General features: G+C 34.7%; 2 protein-coding genes across 4 annotated transcripts in view; one reads left to right on the plus strand and one right to left on the minus strand.

Annotated features, from left to right (window-relative positions):
• Nucleotides 1-22: 22 nt before the first annotated feature.
• Nucleotides 23-4,528, plus strand: LOC100376312 (large ribosomal subunit protein mL65-like). Its single transcript, XM_002732885.2, has 4 exons — nt 23-729; nt 1,844-1,955; nt 3,362-3,529; nt 3,765-4,528. The coding sequence occupies exons 1-4, from the start codon at nt 46-48 to the stop codon at nt 4,076-4,078; spliced, it is 1,278 nt and encodes a 425-aa protein (XP_002732931.1). The 5' UTR covers nt 23-45; the 3' UTR covers nt 4,079-4,528.
• Nucleotides 4,482-16,287, minus strand: part of LOC100376463 (coiled-coil domain-containing protein 87-like) — a 23,765-nt gene continuing 11,959 nt past the window's right edge. For all 3 annotated transcript variants that reach the window (XM_085507220.1, XM_085507219.1, XM_078007696.2), the window contains 20 exons: nt 16,146-16,259; nt 15,816-15,887; nt 15,501-15,597; nt 14,993-15,074; nt 14,774-14,906; nt 14,150-14,391; nt 13,758-13,935; nt 13,381-13,533; nt 12,510-12,610; nt 11,317-11,482; nt 10,622-10,738; nt 10,187-10,347; nt 9,398-9,680; nt 8,712-8,824; nt 8,397-8,512; nt 6,615-6,859; nt 6,357-6,506; nt 5,964-6,078; nt 5,423-5,565; nt 4,482-5,276 (listed from right to left, as the gene is read on the minus strand). In XM_085507220.1, the coding sequence (XP_085363346.1) occupies nt 5,118-5,276; nt 5,423-5,565; nt 5,964-6,078; nt 6,357-6,506; nt 6,615-6,859; nt 8,397-8,512; nt 8,712-8,824; nt 9,398-9,680; nt 10,187-10,347; nt 10,622-10,738; nt 11,317-11,482; nt 12,510-12,610; nt 13,381-13,533; nt 13,758-13,935; nt 14,150-14,391; nt 14,774-14,906; nt 14,993-15,074; nt 15,501-15,597; nt 15,816-15,887; nt 16,146-16,259 (2,940 nt within the window). In that variant the 3' untranslated portion in view covers nt 4,482-5,117. The remainder of the gene's footprint in view (nt 5,277-5,422; nt 5,566-5,963; nt 6,079-6,356; nt 6,507-6,614; nt 6,860-8,396; nt 8,513-8,711; nt 8,825-9,397; nt 9,681-10,186; nt 10,348-10,621; nt 10,739-11,316; nt 11,483-12,509; nt 12,611-13,380; nt 13,534-13,757; nt 13,936-14,149; nt 14,392-14,773; nt 14,907-14,992; nt 15,075-15,500; nt 15,598-15,815; nt 15,888-16,145; nt 16,260-16,287) is intronic.

Here is a 16,287-nt window from a genome sequence, read left to right on the forward strand (position 1 = left end):
CCAACATCCCGCCCTCACAGGTGATTCCAAAAAATCTTCTCCAACATGGCAGCGACCATGTGGAGAGTAACGAGTAAATTCTCGCCTTATTTCAGTAGATTGTCAGCAACAAATCTGCTCCGACGTTGTCCTGTTCGTAGATGTGTGACGGGTCTTGTAAAAGAGAAATATGACGACTCGTATTTCCCACCTATTGCGCCCTATCGGACTGAAGAGGAACAGGTTCGGGACAAGTTGTTTGATCAGGTCAGATCGGTCGAAACTAGCCAGGAAATGCTTAAAATTTTAACTAAAGGACAGGCATGGACTTACATGCCTCGATCGTTCAATGTTAGCCCAGGTTGTCTGATGTATTATCAGCATATAACTAAAACAGTGATTGTAAATGAACTACCGAAATCTCTAACGAACAATGTGGACATTGAAGCAGCAGTCACCGAAATGGTTCCAAGTCTTGTGGAGTGCGTGGAGCAAGAGTTTAGTTACTGCGATAGACGTAACCTTACATGGCAGAAATATAATTCTAGACCCCGACAACGTGCGAGATGGGTGCAAGAAAGTCTTATCAGAGCAATCATAGCATCACAGTGTGGTGAATATCCTCATTTGATGACATGTGAAGCTGATTTTGATACTGAAATCAAATCATTTTGGCTTCGAGACGATTACCGTTATCAAATAAATGAAAATCCATGGATTAGTATTCGTACAGTGGATCCACTAAATGAGGTAAGCATAGATTGCAGAAACATGACGTAATCTGTAGCATATTGCGATACCTGTAGTACTGCTTTCACACACCACTGTAGCATAACGCGGTACCTGTCGTACTGCTTTCACACACCACTGTAGCATATTGCGGTACCTGTAGTACTGCTTTCACACACCACTGTAGCATATTGCGGTACATGTAGTACTGCTTTCACTCACCACTGTAGCATATTGCGGTACCTGTAGTACTGCTTTCACACACCACTGTAGCATATTGCGGTACCTGTAGTACTGCTTTCACACATCACTGTAGCATATTGCGGTACATGTAGTACTGTTTTCACATATCACTGTAGCATATTGCGGTACCTGTAGTACTGCTTTCACACACCACTGTAGCATATTGCGGTACATGTAGTACTGCTTTCACACACCACTGTAGCATATTGCGATACCTGTAGTACTGCTTTCACACACCCTGCTATTGTTTTTGCATTTGTGCACTGATCACGTTTGTTAATCACTTTCACACTGACCATGGATCCGCATCATGGTCATTTATTGCTATTCCATCATGCAATACCTCCTAATTATCTTTTAATTACAATATAACAGGTGTTGTTGTTGACATATTTTTTTTACAAACTATGACATAATTCTTATGTGCAACTACATGCAAATATGAAATGGTTCTTACAAAGTTATGCACACAGTAGCATGCATATAGTAAGTAAATAAATATATAAAGGTGATTAGTGTATAATACACCAAGCCCAGTAGGCTCATTAGTCACTTTAAATAAGACTATACAGATCTCAGGGTAGCTGTAAAAAAGAATGCATGCTAAAAGAAATATTTAAACTGGCTACATTATTAAAATAAAAGTAGATTTACCAAGACTCATACAAAATGTGCTTGGCATTTGGTAAAAGCTCTTTGAATAAATTGTACTGTACTGTAGCTCATGCTTTTAGACACATCAATTTTTCCAACACTGTACTCTCTAAAACATTGTGAATGATTACAGGCAGCATCAAAATAAATACATGTACTTGTTGCCTTCAACATGTATATGTAACAATTCCTACAAAGTCATTTGTACATAATGGTAAAATTATGGTTTCTTTTTCAGATTGTTGACATAAATGATGATTTATCAGTGAACAGTGAAATACCAATATGTTTATATCTTCCTAAATCTATGAATACTTTCAAAAAACAGATCAAAAATATCTCTTTCCCTGGTAAGTGAATCTCTTGAGTATTCTCAGAAAACACATCTTATCTGTTTCCCTGGTAAGTGAATCTTTTGAGTATTCTCAGAAAACACATCTTATCTGTTTCCCTGGTAAGTGAATCTTTTGAGTATTCTCAGAAAACACATCTTATCTGTTTCCCTGGTAAGTGAATCTTTTGAGTATTCTCAGAAAACACATCTTATCTGTTTCCCTGGTAAGTGAATCTTTTGAGTATTCTCAGAAAACACATCTTATCTGTTTCCCTGGTAAGTGAATCTTTTGAGTATTCTCAGAAAACACATCTTATCTGTTTCCCTGGTAAGTGAATCTTTTGAGTATTCTCAGAAAACACATCTTATCTGTTTCCCTGATAAGTGAATCTCTTGAGTATTCTCAGAAAACACATCTTATCTGTTTCCCTGGTAAGTGAATCTTTTGAGTATTCTCAGAAAACACATCTTATCTGTTTCCCTGGTAAGTGAATCTCGAGTATTCTCAGAAAACACATCTTATCTGTTTCCCTGGTAGGTAACTTGATGGTATATTTGAGTATACAAGAATCTTTTTGCTTTCTAGCCACCCGAACCAAATATGTATGTTTGCTCTCACCTACTTTAAACTGGTCAGAAATTAGCTTGATTCCTTCTAGAAGTTGTGTAATGTAATAGCATGTTAGTCCTTGTTCAGATGAGGTCAGAAAAATGGTTGACTGTGCTTGTTTCCAGAGCCATTTTTGGGACAAAACTACACAGATTTCTTTCAAGTGTAGTACAAAGACACAAGATGATCTAATTATTTGGTTATAAAATAGTTGAATCCTAATCTTTTTTTCTGTTACTCTTTACCTGATAGTGACATGATTTGGGTTCTGTCTGCGAATCCATCATCATTCAACATCATTATCTTGACAATTTCTCTTCAAAATAGGTAAAAAGTCAAGTACCGGTAATAGGTTATATATCCATGATGATTTCTTTAATTGACTATCCAGTAGTCATTTATGCCAAAAAAAAACATTTGAAGATGTCATTAATTGTATCTCATGCAAACTGGCTGATTTAACGCAAACTTCACTGATGGTGGGTTACTGATGATGCATGTCAATTTGTTTCATGGTTTTTTAGAAAATGGCCGACTGGTGGCAATGTTTTATTTTTACGTGTTTTAACCATTTCTCAGACATGTCCTTGTATACTTTAATTAAATATTGACAAATCTCCACACTCTTTATTGTTTCACAGACTTCAATTGACACTTAAATATGGTTGTTCCTTTCTTCTGAATTGTTCTTTTTCACCAAGATCCCCCTTTTTCTATGAGATGTCTAGCTCATAAAAGATCAATTAATATCACAGGGACTGTGTCAGTGTCAATGATCCATGTTTATATAACAATGGTTTCTATATTTTCAGGTTATAAAATGCAAGATGATAAGTTACAGCATGGTCATACACAGATTATAGTGCCACTAATTTTTGATAGACAACGATGTATTGTAGAGAAGTTATTGCATGAAAGACTGAATGGTATTGGTCTCATTACAGGATTTGGTTGGGCCAATGCATTTGCCATGAGTCAAAGTAAGTATATGTAGGCATGTGACCTGCAAAAAACACTTTTAAACTTATTACAATGTTGTGAAAACAGAAAGACATCAGAAACCTTTTTCTATTAATATACATGTAGGTGATTGTCTGTTCTGTGTCTTGTTTAACTTTTGCTGTAAATGACTTCTTGAAACGACCAGCTTAATTGATTGGATGTAGGTTGGGTTGTAATATTGCATGACAATGTCTACTTGTGTTTATTTCCTAGAGCATTATTGGTTTGATGACATAAAAGAACCAATGGTTGTACAAGTAATCCACACCAATGATGCACAACACTACACATTTTATGTGTATCAGTTGAATACCATAGCCCTGGATCCACTTAGTGAAAAAACCAACAACAAACACAATATTATGTGGACTTCAGGAGAAATGAAATTGTTTCAAGATATACAAGATGGCAAGATAATAGGATGGAATTACGATGTTTTGAAATATTATATAATGTTTCTACTGAACAAGACCAGGTCTGGGATCACTGCAAACCCACTCATCAAGAAATTAGAAACAGAAAACTAAAATCACTAAAAATTGGTGATAATGAAGTTATAAAAATTGTGTTTCTAGTAGTGTGTTAGAATTAATTATAATCACTCAAGTGTGCAACACACATTTCATATCTGAACAATAGTTTGAATGTTTTGAGTGAATCATTGGTGACAAGAGTTTATTATTTGTTTTTTCCCCATGCAGGTTAGCTGGTAACCGTTTAACATTAACCTTCTGTGTGCAAAGTCAACTTAGTTAAATAGTTCTAATTACACAGAAAAGTTGACCTAAAACTAGAAGAAAGATCACATTCTGTCTCTCTGGTCCAAAATTAAGTTCAGTAAAAATTACAGAAAACAAATTTACTCCATTTTAAGTGGGAAGTAAATTTAAAGCTAAAAAGGTTAGTAAAAACACATCAAAACTGTATAAATATGTTTTAGTTGTTTATTTGTAATAAAATGCATTTCAATACCATAACACATTGGTTTTCATTCAATGATCAATTCCACTAGAAAACATACTTCGTATATGTGTTTGCAAGATGCACACTTACTACATGTAGCTTTGACTGTCGTATAAAAAGGAAAGCTGTCAATCAAATATATGTTGTTAAAACTCAGTATTGTGTCATGAACCAAATTCAGTGTTCATATAGGACCCTTGTTGATACAGCCTCTCTGACACGACCCAGTCTGCCTATAAATTTAAGGGCAAATCAAGTTTTGTGTACAAGAGGCCAATATTAGTTGGAAATTCTTCACATTGAGTTTTAGTTTTTTAATATTTTTATTCAGTTTGTCAATCAGAATGCTGAAAGCTCCGACACTGATATTATTTATACATTTGGTGTACATCACAAATTATATGCGGTGTTTCCCACTTTAATGAGCATACCATAGATGCATTCTGACAGCCAATGGAAAAACAGCTTTCAAGAAGAAAATATGTAGTGTATAGCTGAATAAGAACATTTAAAAAAAAAATTATATACAATATATTTACAAAATTGGACGGGAATGTTTGAACAGAATGTCAAAGATATGTTGTCTGCTACAGAGAAGGCAACTCAGTATGTAGTCTGCTGTAGAGGAGGCAGCTCAGCCATCTTTAATGGAAGTTCCTGTGCTAGTGATGCCCTCTCAATTGCATATTGTCGCCTCTCTTGTTGTAACCAGTACAGCATTTCAGTTCGGTCATATTTCAGTTTGTCTATGTAAGGACGTCCCTGAAAAGCATTAACAAATCATGTATGAATTGAGAGTAAATTCGCATATTAATTTATATTTAGGTAAGTAAAATTCATAGCAAAATTGCTTTATTCTCAGTAGACATTCTGTCTATTACAATCTGGGATGATTACCAAAAACTTACCTGGAATGTCATAGTATCATTAAAATTATCTTTCACAATATTAACTTTTTTCTTTACTCGCTTGTCTATTTCATCAAGAGCTGAATAAAGCTGACTTCTCTGTTTGGCTTCTTGTAACCTAGCAACTGATGAACCTCTGTAACCTGCATCGTAATTAACATTGTTACCACAGTGGCTTCACAAATTCATTGTTCACACAAGTAACTTACTATTTATTCGTTTAGCATCAGCCTTGTTTTGTATAAGTACAATGTAGGAATAGAAGCATGTCTTGTATACAATAAACTTTTAAATCTATTTAACATTTTGTGTAAACTTACAAAAGACGTGCAACACAGTGTGAGCACCATCTTCAGTACAACGAGGAACACTTGACAGTGCTCTTCTTGATGTCTGATTCACGACATTCAAAATAATATATTAACAATAATCTGCGAATGAGTCATTTGACTCAAGAATGCTTAATATTGGTGTTCACATCGCAATGAAGGTAATATTATTCATCAAGCAGCTTGAGAGCTTGGTGTAAAACTCCCCTCACCTTTTTGGAAGAATCTATCTGGATCTGATGCCAACCTTTCAAATGACTCAAGTCTTGCAATTAATGCTTCCCTCTGTAAAATTATTTCTGTTGCCTTTTCCCAAGCTTCGATTGACTATAATGTAAGTATGGAAATGTTATATATTACTATATATTCACTGCCACATTGAATTATCATAAATTGCATATTTTGAAATCTTTAATTGAAATGTACATTGTTAACAGCAGAGCTATCTCAGTTGAGAGGCTGCTTGTTTTCAAAATGAAACAAATACATGTAGCTGAATAAACGGAAACTTGTGGCAGATGCTGTTTGAGCTTTAATTTGGTATGTGAACATAAACATAGATGAAAGATAGAATACAGTTTGTTACAAATAAAAGTTGTACATACTTCTGGCAGTTGGTTGATATAATCATCTGAACTGTACTTAATAGCCATATCTAGTTTTAAATTATCTGGCATTTGAAGTGCTGACCAGATTGCTTCCAGTCTGTCTTGTGGTGATAGTGGTATGCTTAATTTACTTTCTCTTTGTGACTTCTAGAAACAATGAAAATGATAGAAAGCTTGATTATTTTTCCAGTACTATAATAAAAATTGGCTCAAATAATATAACAAGAGTATAATGTAATAGTGGTGTGTACTCACTGCACTTGTAGCATCTGTTAACCTGCTAGCACGACTGACAACTCGTGTTCCTGATAAACCACCGGTACTGGATAATTTGGAAGTTGATGAGTGTATCCGTGATGCATCTACATCTTTAACACTCAGTGTAGCTCCCATGTCTTTACCTTCTGATGACTTTCGTGATGCAGCTGTGTGTGAGTGCTTGGACCGCCTTGATCGAACAGAGCGTGGTGTCACTTCCACCTCCTCTTCCTCCTCTTCAACTGTTAGTATTGAATGAAAAAGCAATTAATCACTGAGCATAAAACTGATGACAAGTCATTGAAAATGACACAGTCCCCGTTAAATTTTGAAAGTTCACTTTGTGCTCATCATATTAAAGCGGAGGGGTTGTCGCAAGCGTGTCCTTGAAACTTGAGTTCCAAGTGGAGTATACAACATATTGTTTATTTACATCAAAACACGTGTTCCATGTAGTAGTAATATGGCCAAAAATAAAAACAGCCATTATTCGGCCATCTTTGATCTGATTATGAAACACACTGATATGTATGATGTATGTGCCAAATACGAATGAAAATGGTACCGGTACATAAATTGTGGAAATATAGTAGTAAGGCCAAAAAGTCAGATGGCTGTCAATCGGCCATCCTTGACCAGATTTTGAAACAAATTGTCATGGACATGCATCCTAACATGTATAAAGTACTGTAGAATACTTTATTTTCGCTGGAATTAGTTTTCGCTGAAAAGGCTTTTTGGGCGTTTTGAGTTTAATGTGAAATATAGGAAAAAAAGTATATTCGCTGGATTTTATTTTCACGGAATCATCCCTTCAGCGAAAATAGCGAAAATAAATTCCAAGCGAAAATAAAGTATTCTACAGTACATGTATGTGCCAAATTTGAATGAAAACTGACAGAGCACGTCTAAGATACTGCATAAAAAAACAAACAAGATGCCTGCTAGTCGACCATCTTTGATCCAATTGCGAAATAAATCGTCACGGACATGTATCCTAACATGTATAATCTATGTACCAAGTTTGAATGACAACTGACAAAGCATGTCTAAAATACAACATTTTCAAAAAACAAGATGGCTGCCAGTCGGCCATTTTGAATTGAATCGCTTAACCACTGCATGTGCATATGTCCCACATAAGGTACTAGGAACATGCAAAGAATGAACGGAATCGGTCCACAGGATTCTGAAATATGACTCTGGACAGACTGACGGACAGACTCAGGAACTCACTGACGGTCGGGGACATGTATCCTAACATGTATGATCTATGTACTAAATTTGAATGAAAACTGACAAAGCATGTCCAAAATAAGACATTTTCAAAAAACAAGATGACTGCCAGTCGGCCATCTTTGATCCAATTGTGAAATAAATCGTCATGGACATGTATCCTAACATGTATAATCTATGTACCAAGTTTGAATGAAAACTGACAAAGCATGTCCAAAATACAACATTTTCAAAAAACAAGATGGCTGCCAGTCGGCCATTTTGAATCAAATCGCTAAACCACTGCATGTGCATATGTCCCACATAAAGTACTAGGCACATGCAAAGAATGAACGGAATCGGCCCAAGGGATTCTGAGATATGACTCCGGACGGACGCACAGACGGACAGAGACCAAATTATAAGTCCCCATTTTCGGACTTCGTCCGAACGGGGACTAATAATAGACAGATCATACTGTGCATTAATGAAACATGTCAACTATGTTTTCTAAATAAACATTACAAGATGAAACTTGTTACAGATGTTTGTTGTGAATCTTACTTAGAACTTCAGGATCTTTTCCCAATCCACCCATTAACACGGCATTAGCATTCCACAAACCGGGCACATAAGTGGACTTCTCAACTTTCATTTCATCAATTTTCTGTTTCCTTTCTCTATAAGGTAAATAAAATGTTTTATTTTGAATGAGACTATATCCTGACTGCAGTAATACTTTCTATGATATGAATTCATTGTACCTATCTAGGTTTCTAAATAGATTTACAGTAGTGTCAGCCCTCAAATATTTTTTTTCCATAGAAATAAAATTACAATAATTAATATTTCACTTTTCTCTCTTAATTGCCAACTTACTTCATTTTCTCTAATCTTGCAGTTGAGGGTCCTTTTTTTCCAGTTTTCTCATCATCACTATCATCCTCACCGCTATCATAGAAATGAAATGCAACTCCTAAATAATCTGATTCCTATGTGTAAAGATGAGAATAAAACCTTCAGTCACTGGTCTATGCTGTACTAGAAGTGAACTATAAATAGAAGCACGACACCAAGTTACAGTAAGTACCTGGTATGTACTGTATACATAATCAATTGTCTCTGATTGGATCCTGACACAGATCAACTTTTGTTGATGTGCTATGACACACTGATAAACAGAATTGTGAAATTTTTTTTAAATAAAATGGTTTCCAGTCCGTCAGTCAGCCATCCAAAATCAACTTGCATCTTTGTGAAGCAAATGAACCTAGTAATTGCATTTTCAATTTATAAGCAAAAATGACCAAAAATAAGTATTTTTGATGTACAAGACGTGCCTCTTTAAGCATGAATCAGTCAGCGCAACTCTGAAATAATGCTCTACAGGTTTTCAGGCCATTTTTAGATCAAATATGGCCACCGGATGGCCACTTTGATTATGATCACACACAAAATCACACACAGAATTGTCTATCAACAGCTGAGAAAAAACACAGATGGACAGACCTAAACCAGTTAGGAGCTGGTACCTCAAAGTTAGACTATGTATGTTCTTATCTCACCTGAGTTGACAAATACTTCATATAATCATCTGAATTAATTGTGGATTTCCACCAACTTAACCAAGATGCATAGGCTCTGGAATTCTGATCATCAATCATTCCCTGTCCTGTTGGCATACTGACAGAACTCTGAGCATCCATTATATTCCCTCCTACTGCTGCATCTCCATATTGACTTCCTCCACTAGTTGCACCATAGTTTTGGAATGACATCATTCCTGATGCTGGAGTTGGGGCCACAGCGGCTCGTTGTTTGCTTAACTGATCAGCATTGTTTAATGGACTACAAAAAAAAATAAACATGTAAATTCAGTTTTAAAGACATCTGTTCAAATGAGTGATGTCCACTTGGCACTTCAACCCATGATATGTGCACAACAATGGTTATACCATTACATATGCAAAGAACACTCAGCACAAAGTGATAAACTACAAAAATTACACTGAAATGAAATGTCACTTCTAAATATTGATATGTACAGCTCACTTTGATCTGTCTCAATAGAAATTAATATGTCCAAGCAAACATTCAAGATTCCTAAAACGATATCAAATGCTGCGTTTCATCAATTATACAATATATGTTACATAAAACTGGCTTTGTGGTTCAGTGGACTGGAGCAATGGAACTCGGGAGATGTGAGAGTTCAAATCCAACCGTCAGTAAAACAAGAATTGTTGTTCATCTGAGACAAATCGAAACTCAACCATTTCCCTTTTACTGTAGTTATCACACAATGAGTTGAACAATTTAAAATATTTGTGGTAACTTACAATCTTCTATCCTACCTTTTTGCCCACTCTGTAACATTTTCATTCCCCCATGGTGGTGCTATATTCCTTATCAAAGTAGGATTCATGATGCGATCTTTTCTGTGTTTACTGAGATTTGCAGATGGTAAGAGGACAGATAAATTCACCTGATCAGCTGTAGCTTCAATCAAGTCGTCCTAGAAAAGAGAAAGTGATAAAAAAGACATTAAACTATGATTTTCATTTCACAAATTTAATATGATAATATGCACATGCTAACTAAAATTACTGCACAGTAGCTATGTAGAATTTCATTCATTTTACTATGGTATACATTTTAAATCAGGTTTGTCTACTCCAATAAACCATCATTTGTTGACATTATATACCAATACATGGTATTCAGACAATATTCATTGGCTTTCAGCAAGTTTAAACTGTTCATACGCATCTACATGAGATTAAACCTACCTGGTCATGTTTAAAGTGATCATTTGGTAATGTCTTCATAATTTCTTCATACACCTCATTTATCTCTTGACCAAAGAATAAGTTTCTGTCCAACCTTTTCAATGTATGAGGATCAATCTGTGAACATCAAACAATAGCCATATAAAACATTGTAATAACAAAAATAAATCTTGATAGTGCCATATTGGATGAGATTATATTCACACCATTTACTGTACATTACATGACACTAATGACATCATGAGAGTCAGTGAAATCTGTGGTTCTGAAAATGTCATCCTCACAAACTTCCTCAAGATATCAATTCAAGATAAATTGCAGTACTACATTACTCTATTTATATTTAAGCCAAAAATATACTGTATTTGCTAGATTAGAAGTGTATTTCCAATAGAAGCACACAAATAAAATATCTGTTTGTGGTAATAATTTAAAAATAGATGACAGCCAAAAATACAAACAAAATACGTTGTGAGCTGTGTGAACATTTGTATTTTATGAGATTCTATCGGATCATGTTTAGTCTTGATGACACATATGTTGAAATGAATGTAAATATGTTTTGAAATGAACACAGATATTGCTTTGAACGTAATGGTAAAAACTATATTGTTTCAGTGCTAGATATATATTAATGGTGTAATATATTTCTCTTTTGGCAGTAGGTATTAGATTTCATACAAAATGAGACTTACATCACCCACAAGTTCATTATAGACAGTGGTGTTCATTTCTAATGTAACAGATGACAAACTAACGCGTTCAGATACTCTAATGTCTGATGTTCTGACAACTTGTTGGTTTGGCATCTTCTTTGTTATAGTAGAAGGCTGCGGATGTGTTGGTTTACGAATCTTAATCCTGAAACCAAGCAGAAAATTCTTGGTAAATCCTTTACAGCCGTTCTGAGAATTATTCGGACAGTCAGTTAGCAAATTGACTTGCAACACTTTGGTCTTTGCCCAATCTCGACTTGTCGGTGCCACTTGAGTGACAGGTACGTGGTTTGGAATTACTATTTCATAGGGGTTGTCGGCTTGGTGAATTGCAAGTATTATCTAGCGTGCGTTTATAGCAACCATTCTTTATTTTTCATAATCATATTGTAATTATTTTCAGTAATTTTGAAAATCACAAGTTGTGTGTTGCTTAAATTTGTCGAAAAATGTCAACCCCCTCGCTCATTTTAGTCAGTTGTACCTGTTACAAAAATGGATTGGACATAATAACGGTCGTTATACCCCGTCATTTTCAAACTGCAGTTGTAAAAGTGATTCGATCAAGGAAGGCACTTTTGATTTTCCGTCTGTGTATCCCTGGCGTATTCTCCCACCTCGGTATACAATCTGAATTTGATACATAATGCACCAGTAATGTAAAAACAACTTTTAGTTTGGCCCAAAACTGTCGTGAAACTGCAGCACGTCCCGCTAAGAAACTTTACTTTGAGCCTTTCTGCCAACGACGAGTCCATTAATACCTGGGGTTACTCAACACTCGGGAGTTGTTTTGTAAATTGCGCTAATTTAAAATAACACTTTGAATGCATATGCAACATATAACCTGTTAATGTATGGTAACCAGCGCGTGTCGTTTTGAAAACAGCGTTTTACTTGCATCTTGCAAGATATTGGAATGATTCCAATTGTGGGCATGCCAATACAACGGCGCAAACAAGTCTAGATTGAAAAGACCCAAGTGTTTTACAAAGCTCCAAGATATATTGCTAACTGACTGTCCGAATAATTTTCAGTACGGCTGTAATTTCAAGATGATATGAACGAGCATATCAAAACAAAAACTTACTTGATGGAACATGTGTATTGATTTATTGTAGAATCACCTCTTACAATATCAAACTAGTGGCCAAGTATTGACGATAACTTACATTTGTTCTGCTTTTTCTCTGGCTTCTTTTTCTTCAAGTTCCTTCAACTGCTGTTGTAACATTTCTTTGCGGCCCTCTACTTGTCCGTGTGTGGAATTGGCCTACAAAAAGAAAAAAAATCATAATTCATGTTACAGCCCACTTTCTAGTAAGGAATGCTGTAATTGGTTAACAAACCCTGTCAGAGGAAACCTTCTTGAACATGGCTTTTAAGGTCGTTTGATACTGTTAAAAATGAGAAAAATGTGATGGCAGTAAATCATTCAAAGACTGTTTTATGATGCACACATGCTCGCCATTCATATTTAATGTTTTTAAAGAAGGATATTTAGCCCTCATCACTACACATATAATATTTTGAGCATAGGTCACCAAACAAAATTTTGAGATATGAAGGAATGTTTCTGCCATGGGAACCAAATGTAAATTACTGTTAAATGACTAATTTTCACTGGGTTTAAATTTCGCTGATTTACCATTTCAGGAATATTCAGTGGGTTTTAAGTTCACGGTTTTATCCTTTAGATAATGTGTTCTCTGCTAAATTTTACATATTCATTGGGTTTTAATTATGCACATTTTTCAGTCAGCGAAATAAGCAAAATTAAAACCCAGTTAATAATTAACCCCTTTGCAGTATTCAAAAAATGCATTTTGAGAGGTCGTTTTGTGGAAAACTTTGGTAACCATATATTTTTTGAACATTACAGTAACCTAACCCCTCTTGCTGGATTTTGAAGATTTCAGAGTATTTTTTTTAATGGTAGCAAACTACCTTAAGAGTAGTTGGTCAGATCTAGTTAGAGGTGACACACACTGGCAAATGAAATTACAAGCAACATGACTCTAGAATGCTGTAGTAAATATTTACTTGTAATAACGGTGGAAGATCTTCTTCATCTAGTTGTTCTTCTTTAGCTTCTCTCATTGATCGATATTGTGATAATTTCATCAAATCTTGCTGTAATTTTTGTCTAGTGTCTGGTCTACCTTTCACATCAAGTTCTTCATCTTTTTCTTCCTCCTGTGAAATGTAAAAAGAGATATGTGCAGTTACTCATTGGCCAAATATATAGTACACATAACATACTGGACATTTGTGTTACTCTCTTGTTTACCTTCACTATGGTGACTGTTTCTTGCAAGGGCACCTCTAACATTCATGCGTTATCATTGCCATTTATCAGGGCAATCACAGCTAATGCTGGCTGACAGACAACAAAGTATAAAAATACAAGGTGTTCTTACCTCAGGTTCATCAACAGTGAAAGGTCTTGTTAAGATATCAGGATGATAGGAAGATTTAACACTAGTTCTACCATCTTCATCTAAACTGAGTTCCTCAGCCAGTGTTTCATAGCCTACTAAATCTGGTAAGGAATTACACTTATGTAGTCTGAACTCGGATCGTTCTTCACCAAGTTTCCTATAATAGAGTATGAGGTACCTTCTGTTACCAAATAGCTTTTGACATGATTTGAGTGTTTTATACAATGAGGAAGATTGTATGCAGTAATAAAGAGTTGTACAAAATCATAATTGTCCTTAAAATTAACTTTATATTTTGAAAGATTGTATAAATTGTGATTTAGTCAGGTACAAATATGTTCCATACTAGTGTTAAAATGTTTATCACTCACCCTGACAGGTGAAAACTATCTTTTGAACTGCTTTTTCCATATGGTGGCATCTCAGAGAACTTCTCTGACACAGTTTCTGTATCCTCTTCTTCATCTTCATCCTTTATGAAATGACTGAGATCTGGAAGCAGGTCATACACCTTGTGTGTTTCAAGGTATGGCATCTGTCGTTCCATATCACGAATCTCTCGATTCAGTTTAAACTGGCCTTTCTTTTTTCGCTTCGGACGGCTAATTTCAATCTGAAATCATGTAATTTTTAATATTAGTTGTCACACAGTCTCCCAGTGAGTTGAGTGGTAGGAAAAACTATGAACAAGTTGGTGGAGATTGGCAAATGCATCAGTCAGTCTGAAAACCAGTATACCACATATACTAATCAATTGTTCATAGTAGGTCAGGGCCTGCTTGCTGACCAATGAACTCTGAAATAGGTTGTGTAGACACATTAGTATTTAGTAGAATTTGTTGATGACTAAATTTTTAAGACTGCTCTATTTTGGAGCTTGGTTCCTAACTTAAATGTATGATGATAACTGGGGTTGAGAGCCAACAGACTGGGAGCATACACAATGTACACTGAATGAGCGAAGTTTATCTCGTATATATATACAATGTACTTACAAGTTTTTTGTAGGACAGTGGTGCAGCAGAGACTGTAGTTTTTACTTCATCTTCACTTGAATCATCATCAGAACTTGCACGTTTTCCACGTAAATCAGCAACAATATGACGACGAATTGCTAAAATATTTAAACTAAAACAAGGAAGAAAGAAATCATAAGCAATGGAAGTAAATAACAGGTAGTTATAATATAGAAATGAACTGAAACATGTACTTACAATTTATTGACATCTAGACCAAGCTGTGCTTTTAGACGACTCATATTAGCAGGCCCACTAAACACACCCCTTTTTTTCAGTACTATTATACAAGGAAAAAAACCCAAGAAATTGTCAATCAGTATTATTAAGGGAATTTAACCTACAAACTAGTATTACTGTACCGGTAATAGTTACAGTCCATTAATTATCATGACGGTAATGAGGTTTTGATCTATAATGTAAAAGTTGTAATCGACAAATTAGTATTACTGTAACAGTTGTAATCTACATACTAGTATTACTGTAAGTTTTAATGTACATATTATTATGTAACAGTTGTAACCTACATATGACTATTAATGTAAAAGGTGTAATCTATATAGTATTACTGTAATACTGGTAGTTGTAATCTACATACATAATAGTATTACTGTAACAGCACTAGTTTTCAAAATTCCAATTTTCACAATCATTCCCCATAAATATTGTATTGAATTACCTGCATGTTCTAAAGAAATTTACTTACTTTGAGCTTTAGCTACATAATGTTGAAACAACTGTTGACAGACTGTTACAATATGCACTGTAATTCTTCTTTTTAATTCTCTGTTTTGTGATGGTGTCTAATGTCAAGACAGAGGAATTTATAGTTGTAATAGTTATTATGAGTTTGAATCTTATATTTTATATAGTGGATTTGTGCCTGTAATATTGATTATTTGATTGTGTCCAATGCCATAATATAACAACTCTTTACACAAAAATAAACATTACACAGATATAAATATTATAGAATACAATGAGTTGTTTTTAAGGACATAAATAAAATACATGTACTTACTAGAAATGGATCATCTACTTGTTTTCTAACATCTGGCCAGACATCATTTACTTCTCCCATAGTAATAGCAGCCTACATAGAAAACAATAGAATATTACTTTTATTAATAACTATCAAAAGAAAAATTAACTAAAAAATAAAGCACATAACATTTAATAAAAAACAAATATCTAAAATATAAAAATACATATAGATAGTAATAGTTTTATAATTACATATGGGGAGTATTATTTAATGATATCTCTGACTCCTATTCATACATGACAGCAATGTGTCACTAAGTGACATGATAATTATTGATTACATTATTTAAAGTGGCTGTACACATACCAATGCTTCCTGGTCTTCCACTGATAAATACTCTATATTAGGATCGGCTACAATCCTCCTCCGTACTAAGTTGGCTAACTCATTAAGTTCAATAGTTGGTGAGTCAATGCTTTTCTGTTGACAATAAAAATACATATATCAG

Source organism: Saccoglossus kowalevskii, chromosome 13 (assembly GCF_978046115.1).
Source record: "Saccoglossus kowalevskii chromosome 13, keSacKowa6.1, whole genome shotgun sequence".
NCBI classification, from domain to species: domain Eukaryota; kingdom Metazoa; phylum Hemichordata; class Enteropneusta; family Harrimaniidae; genus Saccoglossus; species Saccoglossus kowalevskii.

Bases quoted from the DNA above. Each gene is read 5' to 3' on its own strand.
- LOC100376312 (XM_002732885.2), top strand. From the start codon at position 46: ATGGCAGCGACCATGTGGAGAGTAACGAGTAAATTCTCGCCTTATTTC. The intron at 730-1,843 runs GTAAGCATAGAT...TTTCTTTTTCAG, and splicing joins CAGTGGATCCACTAAATGAG to ATTGTTGACATAAATGATGA. The intron at 1,956-3,361 runs GTAAGTGAATCT...CTATATTTTCAG, and splicing joins CAAAAATATCTCTTTCCCTG to GTTATAAAATGCAAGATGAT.